Source organism: Aplidium turbinatum, chromosome 14, assembly GCF_918807975.1.
Source record: "Aplidium turbinatum chromosome 14, kaAplTurb1.1, whole genome shotgun sequence".
In the NCBI taxonomy this organism is placed as follows: Eukaryota; Metazoa; Chordata; class Ascidiacea; order Aplousobranchia; family Polyclinidae; genus Aplidium; species Aplidium turbinatum.
In genome coordinates, this window is record NC_137485.1 from 16,644,251 (window position 1) to 16,660,823 (window position 16,573).

Genomic DNA, 16,573 nt, shown 5'->3' on the forward strand with positions numbered 1-16,573 from the left:
TAAAAACGTTTTTACTACAGGCATATTTCTAAAAGAATAAACAAGAAAGTCCAATAAAAAAACCCAACATTATTGGAGACAAATCAAGTTCTCAAGAGAAGGCAAGGAATCATATCTTTCACTTGTTTTTAAAAGATTCTTGTATGCATTTAAAAACTGAACTTGTACAAACCGTAGACAAAAGCTTATGAAATGAATATTTTTAATATTGCGTCACTTTACATCTACAACCAGTGCTTAAGCATGTCAATTGTTCTAGGTTTTAAAACAAGACTCGGAGCTTCTATGCAGGCCTGAGCTACTTCAGGCTACTTGAGAGGCAAGCAACAATGCTTGACATGTCAGATGACATATTGATTTGTCTTCCATTTTTATTAATTTTGCTCGATTTGAAGGTTAAGAAGCAATTTTTTATTCTTGTATTGGTAAATACTTTTGATTTTACAGGTACAGTAGGCTATTTTTTTTATTTTTTTTTCTGAAACGTTTTGAAGATTAGTGTAAAATCCACAGCAAATTAAAATCAATTGGTTCATTTTAAAAATTCCTCAAATTACATCTTAGTTGGGAAAAGTAAGCTAAGTTTAGAATATGCAAAATACTCGTTCCGTTAAGAGCAATAAGAATATTTCAATGCAAAGAAAATTAAAAGCAACTTGTTATGTTTGCTAGTTGACTTGAAAAATTTATCGAGAGCGATCAAGAACAAGATTTGAAAAAAGCCCTGACATGTTTGCCATAGAAAACTACTTCATGTTCGCAAATAAAGAAAAATCTTCTTCATTTTTTCATTTATTTTATATCTTCTGACGTTGTATGGATTTAAACATGGTTCAATTTAAACCAACAGTTTCCATAAAGTGGCGAATGACTTTTGGAATCAATCTGCTATTTTGTAACATTGATTTAATATCAAATCTAATACTTTTGCAAATCAAATGGAAAGGTAATACAAGATAACCAAGCAAGTATTGAGCGAAACAAGATACGAAAGCGAAAAGTTGAGTTCAGGTTCTGTCAAGACTTAACAAGTTGAAATCAAGTAAAATGGGAAATTTCACAAAAATGTGACATCACATTTTGTTTGTTCTACCAAGAGTCCAAGACAGAAGCTTTTTTACCAAATTGTTATCTTTAGATAATCATTTTCTAACGAGAAATTTGAGACGATGATTATGTAAGACAACTTTTTTTAAATCGGAAAAATAAATTGAATAAAAAAGAAAGCGATTGAAAGCCTTTCGACCTTCAGGGAGAGGAAAACTATTAGACTTTTTCAAAAAGTTTGAGAAATAGTTTTTCTCAGAGCAAATATTGAGAAAGTAGAAAAGTTTAGCAATGGAAAACAAAAGGCAAAAACGGCTTTGAAAACTTGATGGAATTATTTTCAATCAAAAGTTTTATCAATCGATTTTTTTCGGCAGTTTAGAGAAACCAATAAATCGATGCATCCGACAGAGTGCCACGGTTTTCCTAATTTTCCACGAAATTAAATTATTGGATCAATATCACTGCAAACGTTTGGTATACCATCACTGCGAATGCTTGTTTCAAGTTCGGGTAGCACGCGTTGTGCAGTTCAAAGAAGTAGGCTGACAGTTTGTAGTAGCCAAAAACTAGCCCAAAACTAAAGCTGAAAGCCTAATACTTGGATTTGAAACAAAAATTGATTCCGTTGTTGCAATCTGATTACGATTTTCAAATTTTTTGAAATGATGCAGCAATTCAGTGCAAAAAAATATCCATATATAGTAGGTATGTATAATAGTAGCCTACACAGTAGCCTTTGTTTCATATGCATGAGTGATTAGTTTACAAAAACGCTCAAAAAATACGTTGACTTGATTCAAATCATAAATACCACCAGTATTACACGAGAACATTAGCCTAAAGGCGATTCTGAAGTGTCTCACTTTTGTTCAACTCCGCAAAATATGATTCAGACAAAATTGCAGACATAATAAAAGGACAATAACACGACACTGCTAATTTATGTAGAAACAATCTGAACACACTTAGCAATTAAGTTTGTAAACTGAGCAGCTAGCAATTAAACAATACAAAGAAGGGCGGTGATACGCTGACGCTGACCCACGGTTACTGTCGGCAACTTTGAGGACACGTATCATTAAAATATCATCTCGAGCTATTGCTGTAAGTGGTAGGCCTCTTATGGTAGAAATGATTATGATTTATTATTATAGCCTACGGACTGTAGCAATACCCAGAAAACTTTAATTTTTATACTGCAGTCGAACAGAGCTGTAATTGGTATTGTTCTGACCGAGACACATAATCTATTTTCATCAAAAATTATATTCAACTCTAGTGATTAAAACATTGCGTCCGCTTTGAAATTCTAAACTTCTTCTACAAGGTGGTCTACAAGTTCTGTACCACATAAAAACAACATACGTTCATCTGTAATTTACTGTATTTTTCTGTGGTGGGAAAACCTTTGTGCTATTTTTGTAAATGTAATTGCTTGTAAAATCAACTGCTCGAAAAAATGGCACTAACTCATCAATTTGTAGTACCAAAATTACAAAACCATTTGTTGGGACAAATAAACAAAATTTTGTGAAGTTGTAGCCTCTGCTGCCGATCAACAACAGAGAAGCAAAGTAGTATGTGTAAACTTTGTAATGGTATCATATTTTTTGGGGGAAAAGTTATATATATTTGTAACGTATTTGTTTTAGTGGGGCAGGGTGGTTGCCTCCCCACCAAGCCTCTCCGCAGCTACGTCCCTGGTTTCGCCTGCAGTCTCATGGCTAGTGAAGCAATCAAGAGCAGGAGTTTATAAAAGTTGCTGAACTAACCATGAAGTTTCTGTAGCAAGGCAACACAATGGAAAACATTTAAAATGGAAACATGTTGCCATCCGTGGATGAAGAAAACACTAAATCTCACAAAAGAAACCTTTTTTCCAAATGTATAGTCGCTTTAACACGAGCGTGACGGTTGGAGATGAACAAGCGATCGTAACATTACACCAACTTTTGTACCACAGACCTTTGATGTTCAAATGGCATAGTTAAGAATTCTATCTTCCATTGTCAAATCAAAGTGATTAAAGCGCTTTCATCAGATTAACTCAACACAGAATGTGACGACGCTTTAGTGCAGTTCAAAGCAAAAAAAATTGACAAGTTTTTATTTCGAACACCTCTAAGCCTGATTAGGTGGTAACCCTTTGCGTTCTGCAAAACAGGGTTTCGGGGTCATGGTTCAAAACGAAGCCAATCAAAGTAATTTTTATTCGAAACGAAGTATTTCTGTGTCAAGCAACCCTAGGTGTGTGCAGCTTATCTCCATCAAAATTATTGTTTATTTATACTTGTACTACCAGTTGGAAAAGCAATGCAATCGAAATTAACTTCTATCTATTTAAGCATCAATAAGGGAAAACACCAAGTTCGTCGTAAATTTTTTTTATGTTGACGTGCATCTCATCAATGTCCATGGCCGTTGAGAGGATAATTAGGTCCGGATGGCAGTAAGATTCTTAGGCGAAAATCGAAATGTTTCTAAGAAAAACACACTATAGCTAAAAACACGCTGTGGTTTCTTCGTTCCATGGCCTTTTGAAAAGGTTACGGGCCCCTAAAATTATCCTGGCCCGGGTCCAAAAGTACTCTCTGGACCTCCTGTCAACGCTACTGTCAATGTAAGGCGTAGGCTCAATCAATTGTCATACATCCTAGAGACCTATACCAGCCAGTTTCTATAGTCAACAAAAAGTTACAAGCTAAAGTTTCAGTCACTGGTACTTACTTGTCATCGTAAACAAAATCAGCATGAAAAGTGTTGCAGTAGATAAGAATAGAAACCAGAGAGCAAACCAATTCGACCTTCCAATTCTGCTTCGCCGATCTTGGTGTAGAAGTGATATTCATGACTGATAGAAAAAATTTTTTTTTACAGTGTTGCTAACTAGGCCTATTCTTTTTCACTGAAAAAAAAAATAGAAGACATTAATGAATTACATTAGGCTACATTTCGTCTACTCCTTTCTTCACATTTGGCTCCTACTTGAAATGATTTTTTGTTTCTAATAAAAACATATTATTAAAGGTAAATTTTTTGTTTCACTGAACTCTTTCTTTCTCTTTTTGTTTCTTTAAATCTCTGGGGGCAACAAATTATTTCGTTAGAGTTGATAACCCAGTTTGAATAATTCTCAACACCATATAAAGAACTAAACTTGATAAACTGACATTTGAAATCTTTCTTCTTTGAACATTTTTTTTTTTTGAACGGAGGATAGTCAGAAAACTGTATCCAAAATGTCAAAACTCTAAACTTAGTGAAAGTGGTCGAGGTTTGACCAAACTTGATTTTCGGATACGAAACTGTTTGATAGTTTTTAGGCTACACGCGACTTGGCTGGTTTTAAAAAATCAATTTCAATTCATTAGGCGCGGACATGCATTTCAAACGTTTTTCAATTATTCGATCCTTGTTAAAATATATTAAATTTTGGTTTTAGCCTTTTTCAATTACAAACTTTGAGCTTATCGCAACGGGCGGTTTCCCAGCCACTGAATCAGTCTTTTCATTGATTTAACGTTTGCACGAGTTCTTATTTCACATTTTATACACATTGATTCAGTCAAAGTTTGCAGACGTTAAATCGATGTAAAGGAAGGATGATTTGATGGCTGGAATCGAAGCTGGGCATAAAACAAGCTAAATCCAGTGGCTCCAAAATAAACAATACGTGGTTCCCTTTACAATGAAAAGAACTCAATAAAAACAAAAATCCATGTTGTTACTTGTAACTGTGTTGCTAGCATGGTTCCAGCCAGAACGCTATGGTTGCTATTTTGACATTTTTGTTCTCCAAGAAGAATCCTACTTCAGCCACAGATAATTCATAGCAATTTCTATGAACAGGTTTGGAAGACATTCCCTAACGTCTGTATCAGATCAGGCACATAATCATCATCATGAGCAAGTGAAATTTTTATCAAACTCCGTTTCACTCATACTAACAATAGCGGTTGTCTAATTTTTGATCATACACGCAAGCAGATTGAATCACAAATGCAATTTATGCAGATATTATTTTAAAAGACAAGCAGAGAAAACGTAAAAATCCAGACAGCAAAATCGACAGATTTTGCTGTCTAGAAAGTTATGATCGCTAACCCTCATAACGACGCAAGGTCGTAGCTGCCAACCACCCATGGCAAGCAAATTATTAAAGTAAAGCATTTACGTTGCTTATGCATTTCGTCGCAAACACGACCTTGAAACCCAAAATGAGACCATTGTTAGCAACGCAGCTTACGCTCGCCATCCTGCTCTAAATCTCTAGTTGCGCTTCAGTGAAGATGACGATTAATTCCAATTTGTGGTGAGCATAGAAAGTAGAAACGGTGCTCAATTTAAAAAGTGGTTACAATGTCTTTCAATTTTATTTCAGACTAACCTTGGATAGTTTGTGATCGTAAAAACTACCCTGCTAAAAACTGTGGATACCTTTTGGAAACTAATACTTTTTCTATAGAGTATAAAAAAACGCAAAAATGGCATACAAAAAAGATTTATGTAAACTTTGCCGTTCACTCTGTTTTCATTGTGGTCACTTCAATTTAGTTTGAAGTTTCGCAATAACTGATAAATTATCTTTTTTTGTCACCGTGACTAAAAGAGATTGCTTCAGATAAGCTGGCGATTCTTCTGCAAACTGCAACAGCATCTCTCGATTTCATTTTTCTTTTACATTTTTCACCCGCAAAACAACGTCAAAATTTTGTGTCATCAAAAACTTTTCAAAAAATGAAGTGCTCTTCACTCTAAAAAGGTTTTAATGGGTATTTGGGTCATGCACTGAAAAATAAATCAAGTTACAAAGTTTGATTGAAACCAGAAGTGAGACTTCGGGAAAATGGATCTCTGACAAATTTTGTAAGTTGTCCACAACTCAAAGATCGGACCAAACACGCAACATTGACTGTACTTGACTGCACTGAGTGCGGTCAAAAGCTTTAAATTCACCGATGATATTAGTGTTTTCGTCACTTTTGTGCAGTCGACTGTGATTAACATACGCGTGTAGCATTTAAAACCAATGGTAATGGATTATAAAACTTGTTGGCTATCAGTTGTGAAAAGTAATAAATGCAATTCAATCATTCTAAATTTTGTATGATTTACTACAAATTTTATTGTTTTGCTTTAGGCAAATTTATTATTTTCTGAATCAAATATTATAAACAGTTTACAATCTTCAATCCACGACAACTAATGCAAAAATTCCTTATTATGCTGTGCTGCTGCTATCTTCAAAACTGATTCTACTGTAGCTGTGACATAGGCCAATAGCAAAATCGGCAAGCGTTTCGCCACTCGTCTGACATGACTTTACAAAAACTGTTACTTTCAGCTTCATATCTCAACTTCAGAGTGAATGAGTTTGCTTCCAATTTCGCAAACTCCTTAATAGCGACAACGTGCGGTTTGATTAAAATGTTGAGATTGGTTGATTGGTGGATTCTGTTTTGGAAATATTAGGCTACTTTTATTATTATTATTTATTTGCGTCAGACAAAGTTGTCCATATCCACAACAAAAACAACAAAATAATACACAAACTGCAAATGCACAAAGGTCACAGAGAGCCACTTTGGATGCCGTCGGTTTAAAAGCTCACTAAATGGGCTATCTACTGTTACAAATTTACATACAATGAGCGTTGGAAGAATTGAAAGTATTCAGAACGATAAAAACAATCAGATAAAAACAATCTTTGTACAGTTCAGTTTGTTTTTATTTCTGACCATCACAACAAAAAACTATATATGTCAAACATAGCCGAGGTCAAGAAAAAGGTGGAAGCGACAAAACGCAAAAAGCTATACGAGGACATAGGCTTTTTGTTGAAAATATAATAAAATTTGTAAAAATTTATAACGTTTTCCAAGACATCTGGCTATTAACACCCCCAAGGACTTATTTTAGACACACAGAAAGACACCAATAAATTTTGCAAATCGTAAATCGTGCAAAATTTACGCGATTTGCGTTTTCTTTAACTAATTTGTGGAAGCAATTTCAGAATGGCTTACTCTGTTGGGTTTTTGTGTAGTACCGTAATTGAGTTTTTGTGTAGGCCTAGCTGAGTTTTTTGTGTTTTCTAATTTTAGCCGCAGCTTTCGTGTGTAAGAGCTAGCTTTAATAAGTTAATAGCTGTTTATCTGCTAATAAATTTCATACAAATATTACTCTAAAAGTGTTTCCAGAAAGCGTTATAATCCATTATTTGAGTGTAATTTTGCAAAAATTTTCCGGGGGAGTATGCCCCCGGACCCTCCTAGAATACGCGTGCCTTCGGCACGCTCTAACCCCACCATTTTCATTGCTTCCCTCGCTTAACCCACCAGGATGCGTCACTGCACATCAGGTGGCGATGGCTTAAATCAAACACTTTGTCGTCCTCTTCAATTCATCAAATATTTGGCCCCCCCCAAACTTTTTCTGGCTACGCCACTGTACGAGGAGTGGCCTAAGATTTTGTAAGATTATTATGGAAAGTTTGCAAACAATGTTTTTTCACCTTTTTTTCTCGTCCCACCACCGGGAAGCAAATACAACATTTGTTTATGTTTATTTACTTTTCAGAATTTTAATTTCTAACTTGAAGCTGGGGTTAAAATCTGTGCAAACTGCGTATGGTTTAAGATCAGGTGAGTTTTATATAAGAACATTTTTATGACAACACTACGAATCCCTTGCTGCCCGCAATCTTTGAAACACAAATCCGCAAATCGGCTGCGTAGCCGAGTGGTGAGAACGTCTGCGCGACGTTCGAAAGGACGTGGGTTCGACACCGCTCCAGAGCACGCGGCTGTGTCTCGGCAAAGACACTTAATGGCAAGTCAAAAATAAGTGGAGCAGCTGACTCGAAGACTATATGTCACTTCGCTGCTTCCTGTCGTCTGTTGTATCGCATGTGTGATCGCAGTGTACTGTATGTTATCGCAATGGGCGCAAATAAAAACGCGATTATTATTACACATTGTTACAAATTTTGCTTAAATTTACATAGCACTGCAGGTGTTTGAAGCAAAAACTTAGGGACACAGACATAGTGGAATACCGATTTATGAATATATAATAATCAGATAATAATATACTCGCTTTACCGATGTTTCTTGCGATGTGAACAGCAGGAGGGTTATCGCAAAAATCATGAACTGCCAGAACTGGAAACATTTTTCTTTAATTTTACATCTCAAGCGGCGCAAGTTTGACTCGAGGTGAAAACGTGAGCAACGCATCTTCATTCAGCGGCACCCAGTGGATGGAATAATTCGCAGACAACGATACTTGAATAATAGGAGACTTCACTCTGTCATCTTGGTGACCAGGCCTGCGTCAATGGTTCAAAGCCTCTACAACAGGGGTGTTCAAATTTTTATTTAGCCACGAGACACATTTTGCTATTTGTGAGTCTTGGCGGGCCGCATTAGGCTATATTTTCACACATTTTTGTCTTCAAAATTCAGCCTTAACTTCAAGACTGTATTGTGGGGAAGACAGTCACGAAACGTTTTCAGTTCCATCTTACGGCCCCCAAGTGGGATCACTGGTATTCGACAACTGGACCCAACTACCGTATCTTGGCTGCACGAGGAGGTATTGCCAATCTAAGCTACTACAAGTCAAACGAGAGAGTTATACAGTACAATCAACCCCGCTTAATTGGCTCACGTTTAATCGGAATACCAGCTTAATCGGATCACTTTTCGCTGGTCTGGAATCTAATTGATTTTTCTTCACTCAATCGGACCACTACTTTGCTCAAACGGACCACTCTCCCACTAAAATAGGCTTTGTAGTTAACGTTTTTCCCACATGTGTTTGCCAAGATTACATTTCTTTGAAAAAATAATTATTTTTCACCGTGTTTGAAATTTTCTACAATCACTTGCTAATTTTCGTTTCCTGGGTGCTGCCATTTCTGGTGACTCGCGGTAAAAGTTTTTCTTTGCTTAATTTTGTTTAGTAGCGATAACAGTTGCGAAGCTCTGCTTCCACGACTGGCTTTATCTAGTGTTGAAACGAAGAAGTACAACAGAGTTGAGCTCAAGCTTCTTGTGCGGGTCATATTCAATTATATTTTCAAAATTTGCCGCGGGTCTATATAAACTGAACCGCTGGCCGCAGTTGGCCCGCGGGCCGTAGTTTGGACACCCCTGCTCTACAAGTATGCGAACCAGCCAGGATTAAACTCACAAAGAAGCTTTCTTAGTCCGAGGACAAAGATTCTCTCAGTTAAAGTACCGCTCCAAATTTATAACTTTAGTGGACACAAAATATTGTTGCGTCGCTGCACAATCACGCGTACGCTAAATGATGACATGGCGTGATGAAATGATGACGAAGCGAAATTGTTACCAAACAATCTTGTAAACCAATAAGCGGGGTCGTTCACAGAATGATTTGGACCCGATAGCAATGAAATCTCCTGAACCCCAAAATAATTATTCATAAAAAGGAAAACACAAAAATGCTGGTAAAAGCATCGAACAAGGTAGCCTACTTTTTTTCCAAAAAGAAAATATCCTTTCATAAAATTGATTGGATGCAAACGCACTCCAGCAAAATATACCGCGATGTTTTTCTTTAAGTTCGCAGGCCCTTGGGAACGTGTCGGGCCCTTAACATAATGCTGGACCCAGTGTTCAAAAGTGGGCCACCCTGGAACCCCGTCAACACTACTGCCAATAAGCTTCATGTGTTGGGCTTGACACAGAACCAGTGGCGGCTGGTGGCCTCCTGAATTGGGGGGGCTGCAAGGCAGCATATCCAAGAATTGTTGGAGGGCGATATCAGGCGAACCTTGCGGGCGTGTCGCCGAAGGCGACACCCACGGCGGGGGGTCTGGGGGGCCTCCCCCAGAAAATTTTTTACAATTACATTTAATTTGGTGCATTTTGAGAGCATTTTCAAAAGAAATTTGGGAGTGGAATAACAGTCAAAAATGCTGCTGTAGAGCTTGAAAAATACTAATATTTCAAATTTTTATATTCAAAATCAGTGCTAAATACAAATCAAACTATGTTCTATGCACTTCGTCGTTTTCTCAATAGTTCGCTCAGTTTGTTGTCTGCAAATATTTATTGTCGATCGCCGGCATCGGACACGATTGTCCACATACGATCCACACAAAAAAATACACAGAAACAAAAGACAAACAGAAGTACATTCACAGGAATGACGCTGAAGTAAGCAATAAATTTATTAATCAATCGTCCATTTCAGATCATGCGATCCATATCACACAAATTAAACATGCGAAACAAAAATCAATATTCAAAATGAAATATCATACTTAATCTGTTCAAACACCCAACTATAAAAAGAAATTTAAACTTTATCAATCGATGAATGTTGATATCACTGCTGTGCCATAGCAGCCATCAAGGCTAGGTAACGGCATAGCCTACATAGTGGTATTATAATGAAGGAGGTAGTTTGAGTTACGATAGCAGTCATACCTTATCAGGGAATCAACAATAGAGTTTGACGATGATTCACATTACCCAACAAAAAAAAGGCCCTTTTCCGTTGTAATGCATCAAATGTTATATGACATACAATGTTACACAAGACTTGATGTTCACGTAGCCTACGCTATAATGTTTGGGCAAATGGTGAATAATTCTAAATGCATTATTGAATGCAACACGCAAGCGATTAATTCACGTTGGTGATAATTTTCCCATGGTGACATGCATACATTGGGGTACAATATGAACGGAAGAGAACATTTTTAACTTCACTGGAGCTCTTGTAAAATTTTAATTTATTGGTAAAACAGTATAATGATCGTACTTGTCGGTTTATATCCTTGTCATCACACATTGCCGTGTCAAGAAATACACCCAAGTATCTGACGCTATCTACAGATTTGATTTGACTTCCGTTGAGCCGTGAAATTGGATTTAAATTTAACTTTAAGTGATTAGTTAGAAAATACATAGCAAACGACTTTTTGCAGTTAAAAACGATCTCATTACAAAGTACATAATCTTCGCACACACACAGTATATTGCAGTATACATGTAGTATAACCGTAGCTACATCTTTTTTGGAGCACCCTGCATGTATGCACCCACTGCTCCAGAACTAAAAATGCTTGGAAGTTAACATTTTTTATTCTTTCCTACAAAAATTATCTTTTGCCAGCTGAAGCCAGCTAGCAACCCTGCATGTATCACAATACAGAAGGACAAAGACAAAATCTCAATTCTATCACAAGTATAAATGCCCACTGGATGGCAAGTATAATTCAGTTCAATTCAAATTATTTTTCTTTGACAGAATGCAAAAGAAATGATATTGTAAAAAAGAAATACAGTAACAAAACCAACAAAAGGAAAAGGTGGCAAAACCTTAATGGTTTAAGACGTGCATGAAAGGATCTAATATTGCGGTATATGCATCGATAAATATAGTTAAGCACGGCCACCAAACCTGACACTTTAAAACAAGTAGATGAATTAGTTAAGAATCAGTCGCCTCCTCATTCCAGAAACAATTGGAGCGCCAATTCTTAAAGCAATGAGAACACGACTGAACCTAACATTACAAAAACAAACAAATACACACACACATATTGTAATTATAACCATTGATCTCGCTCAAGCCATAGGTGCCACATTTACTCTTTGCTACACATTACTGAGCATCACATATAAAGGACAGCGGACCTTTATTTATAGATGAATTCCATTCGGCGACTTTTTGCCATGGCAAAATGGTCAATTACCCTCTCGTTGAAATCTTTGGTTTCAGTTATTAAGCGATTTTCTATTGACACCATGGCTAATGCAGAAAGTCTTTCAGTACACATGGTGCTGCGGGAAAAGGTTTTAATCCTTTTCAGTGATGAAAAGCAACGTTCTGGTTCTGCTGTTGACATTGGAGTGGTAAGTAGAATTTTAGCTAGCTTTATTACTTCAGAAAAAGTTGATTGCATTCCTTCCAGGTTTAGCAACGAAAGCAGCTGCACAAGTCCACTCACTGAATGCATGTCATTTCTAGAATAGAGAACAGACAGCTCCGGTTTGAGCTTGTCTTTGATTAACATAGGGTATGCTTCACAACATTTTTCTAAAGCTTTTTCTGGAAACTGTCTTGCATATTGTGAAGCATTTTTCAAATTAAATAAAGTGCTTGCTTCAAGATGATTGGTGAACTTGAACCTTTCTTGACACTGCATTAAGACAACATCACATACTTCTTTAGCATCAATGATTTGGGATTCAGGCATTCTCCGTGTGGGTGAAGGTGACTCATTGTCTGCAGCAATGCCTTCCCTTATTCTTTGTATTGCTGACAGAAAATTATCCAGAGAGCACTGCACTTTGAATGACTCAAGCTCCACAGACTGCAGCTGAGCAAACAGTATGTCAACATGAGGCATGATTTTCGAAAAGAAATCTAACCAAAACACAAATTTTGGATCTATGAGCATTCGTTTTATACCAGCAGCAGCAAAGCCAGTCACCGAAGAGTTGCTTTGTTCCAAAGTTGAGCAGCATTCTATAAGTGCGTCTTTTACCTCCGATACAGCATTCACCGTCCTGCTTTTAAAATTCCATCGTGTTGCTGATGGGCGAGGAATACGCCTTTGAGCAACTTGGTCCAAAGCAGCCATTCTTTGAGGAGATTTGGAGAAAAAACTTGGGATTCCCGAAAGACTGTTAAAAAAGACTCTGACACTGGTATTCTGCGAAGTGGCTTTTTGTATAACCAAGTTTAGCTGGTGTGCATAACAATGGACAAAGTGTGCATTGCTATATACTTGCTTGATTCTTGATTGCACACCATTTCTTGCACCACTCATAGCAGCAGCACCATCATAAGTTTGTGCTACAAGTTTGGATGTATTGCTCCCAAGCAAAACTTTAAGTTCCTGAAATAGGATTGAAGACAGAGCTTCTGCTGTCTGGTTAGCAGGATTAAAAAAACCCCAAAATCTTTCAACAGGCTTCCCATGACTTTCATACCGTAGTACAATCACCATCTGTGTCTTCTCTGAGATGTCAGTAGTTTCATCACACATGATTGCTACAAATTCAGACTGTGATATTTCTTCTTTAATTTTGCTTTTGCAAAGCTCAAGAATCGTTTCCAAAAGCTCATTTTGAATAGTTTTGGATGTACCTTTGAATACCTTTGCAGAATTAAAATGATTTTGGAAGCGTGAGTCAAGATTGGAAGCAAAATCAATTAACCCCATGAACACACCAGGATTTTTTGAGCCTTGACTTTCATCATGTCCCCTTAATGGCAATTCAAATCTGCCACAAAATTTTATACAATCTATAATCTTTGACAATACTGTTCTGTTCTTCGTTACTTCTTCATTATGTTTAGTAATGGAGAGTTGATATCCAGAATCTATAAGTGTAGCAATATTAACTCTGCCAAGCACTGAAAGACTCAAAGTATTGTTCATGTGGAAAGTTGATCTACTATGCTTCTCTGTCTTTCTACTGAGATGTTTCAGGTCTTTCACACCTACTTTGGTCCAGGAATGTTCTTGATCTCCACCAAACAGTAAACAGGGAAAGCAAAAGAAAGCATTTTCACTGTTGCAGCCACACAGCCAGTCATGATCATCATACACATTTCTGTTAAACTTCCTTGCATAAGGGTTACCTCTACTGGTGGATGATTGGGAAATGTCAAGGTTTGGAGTGGGTCTTCCTTGTGCTTTGATGCTAAGTTTTTCTTGCAGAGACAACTGGGAAAACCTAATTTTTTTCAATGACATTACAGAATTATCCATTGTATATAAATTGCAAAATCTTCCAATTAAAGTGTAAATTATTATAGCATAAACCTGTTAAGACAAATGAAATCATTGTCAATTTTTTTAAATGAAGGTAGATTCAGAGTCAAAATAAGAGTATCCATGTATATATGATATTTTTTTTTTATTTATTTGCATCAGACTCAAGATGAAAGTAGAAACAAAGCAGATACTCAACTCCGAAGAGCTGAGTCGTAATGTACCAAATACAAAGATTGAGTGTAACAGTCTGTTCGCATTAGTTCATATATCCATTGGTTGGAAGACAAGTTACAGCGGGTTACAAACTGATATAATTTTTTACAAATGAAAGCTTGAAAAATGGTGATATTGTTATCAACGAATGCAGAGGTGATGCTGCATCGTCTCTGCAGATTAAACAACATTCTGTAACAATTATTGTATCCAACACGTAAGCGATTACTACTGGATAGAAGATAGTTACACCATAGTTGACAGGCATATAAAGGCATACAATAGGAACGAAACAACACATTTTTAACAGCAATCAAACGTTTGGAAAACCTTGCTTTTAACATGTTTTCAGAACAATACAATGACCGTAATTGTCGTTTCATGTCTTTATCATCAGGTAGAAGCGTTAATTATTACTCCAATATATTTCAAGGGTCTCAAAGCAGATACGATTTTTATTTAAATACCGTATTATATATGATCGGATTATAGCCAAATTTCAACATCTAGGCTTTATATAAAACACCAACAGTTTTGTTGCAATTAAATATAATGTCATGAGAAACTACATACATTTGACAAACATTGATGAGTTTCTGGAGTCCCTTGACACTTGATGCAAAACAACACAAGCCTTCAGCATACATTAAATGATTGAAGACAGGAGTTGCCAATGCAGCAGCCAACAGAAAGACCGTTTAATTCAGAAGATAAATCATTCATGTAGATGCACTTCTGCAGCATACCGGTAGGGGAGACTCGGGTAAGTTGGCCCAGCAAAATGAAAATTTGAATTTGTGAGCTGATAACAAAACATATGTTAAAGCGAATGCTATTGAAGAGTAGAGAATTCATCACTCTAAAAGTGGACATATTCTTGCATCAAACAAACATTCTTAGGTATATAATTTTTCAAGTTTTCCGAAAAAAATAAAATGGACCATCTTGCCTTCATGTGCGGGTAATTTGGCCCACCATGGAAGGTAAGTTGGCCACGTGGGAAACATGTCCATCTACGGTATATTAAACAGTGGAAAAGTTCTCTTTCTCCCCAATTTGATTTTCTTTCTAATTATTTCTTGGTTTTATAGAGGCATACATACCGTACATAAATTATTCTATGTATGCATTCATGTATGGTTTATAATAAAATCTACTATTAGGCTATAATGCTGTATTTTACCTCAGTAAACTTTTTTTACATGAGTAGCCTACACCAAATAAGCTTTCGAAAATAACAAAGGTTGTATCAAACATCATGTAGTTGGAACGGCATGCCTTTATTCCTAACGATCTGGTCACCTTAACGATACTGATAGGTGGGACCTTGTTTGCAATAGGCTACAAACCCCATTTTTGCATGGGTACCAATATCGGAACATTTTTTAATGTATCTCCGAAACGAGGTACGTTTTAGACCGTCGCTTGAGAAGTGGTTGATACACATTTCCGCGATTGGTTTTCTTGATTAGGCTACTTAGCCTACTATTATTACCATATGGGTTAGGAATAATTTGTGGCATAAAAACGATGTTAGGAAGTGTATTATTGTTATTGATCGCTTAATGCTGATGTAAAGCCGCGATTTACTTACTTTGGATACTTGATGATAGGCTACTTCAATCTTGCAAAAATAAGTCATCGTATTAATTAGTCAATTATTATCATTCTATGTAATACCTCATGAAGGCAAGTTGGCCATGGTGGCCAACGTACCCACCCACGAAATGGGCCAACTTCCCTGCATGGCAACCACATTGCAAAAACTAAAATTTATGTCAAACTATCGAGCTTCTAACAACGGTTTCACAGTCAAAGTGAGCCTTAATAACCACTCTAGCGCTGCACTCACTAAATAATAACCTTTCTTATATAGTAAGAAAAAAATCACTCGACATCTAAAAAATTCTAAAATCCAAAAATTTCAAAAATCATAATTTTTCATACAAAAATCGTGCTCACATGTTTATACTGCTTGCTAGAGCCTCCCAACCTGGTGATAAGATAGTTTCAACAGCACTTTCTCAGTATGCGTACGATACGTAACAATAACTATTTTAGTTAAAAAATTATTTAGAGTGGGCCAACTTACCTGAGTCTCCCCTACTAGACCTAGAGGGCAGACACTAGTGAAGCACCTAACTTAACTATCTATCACTCCTGACGGATCACTGAGTGGAAACAATTATCGTTCCTTGCCCTAGAAAATACTATACCAACCCTCAGCAGCATGGAGTCACATGCAAAGATCAAAACTGGGCAAAGATCAAAACCCTAACCTTATTCCTAACTCTAACCCTTACCTTAATTAACCCTACCTAACTTTAATCCTAACTCTGGCAACACCTGATTGTAACTATGGCAACAAGTGTGTAAAAATAGCCACTTTGTAATAACAATAATAGGATGGATAAAGAAAACCGGACATAAAAGAAACCCATCCTCAGGCAAAAGCAGGTTTCGATGTGGCCCAGGAGAGCAGGTGTTGAGCTCTTTTTATGGTCAGACTGCACATCACAGTCACACAGTAGCCTAAGACGA

At 36.7% G+C, this 16,573-nt stretch overlaps 1 protein-coding gene across 1 annotated transcript in view; it reads right to left on the reverse strand.

Moving 5' to 3' along the window:
* LOC145783112 (protein O-mannosyl-transferase TMTC2-like) overlaps positions 1 to 3,947 on the reverse strand; it is a 21,820-nt gene extending 17,873 nt beyond the window's left edge. Inside the window, exon 1 of the mRNA XM_082594886.1 lies at positions 3,778 to 3,947. Coding sequence (XP_082451012.1) covers positions 3,778 to 3,899 — 122 coding nt within the window. The 5' untranslated portion in view covers positions 3,900 to 3,947. The remainder of the gene's footprint in view (positions 1 to 3,777) is intronic.
* Between the last annotated feature and the right edge of the window lie 12,626 nt (positions 3,948 to 16,573).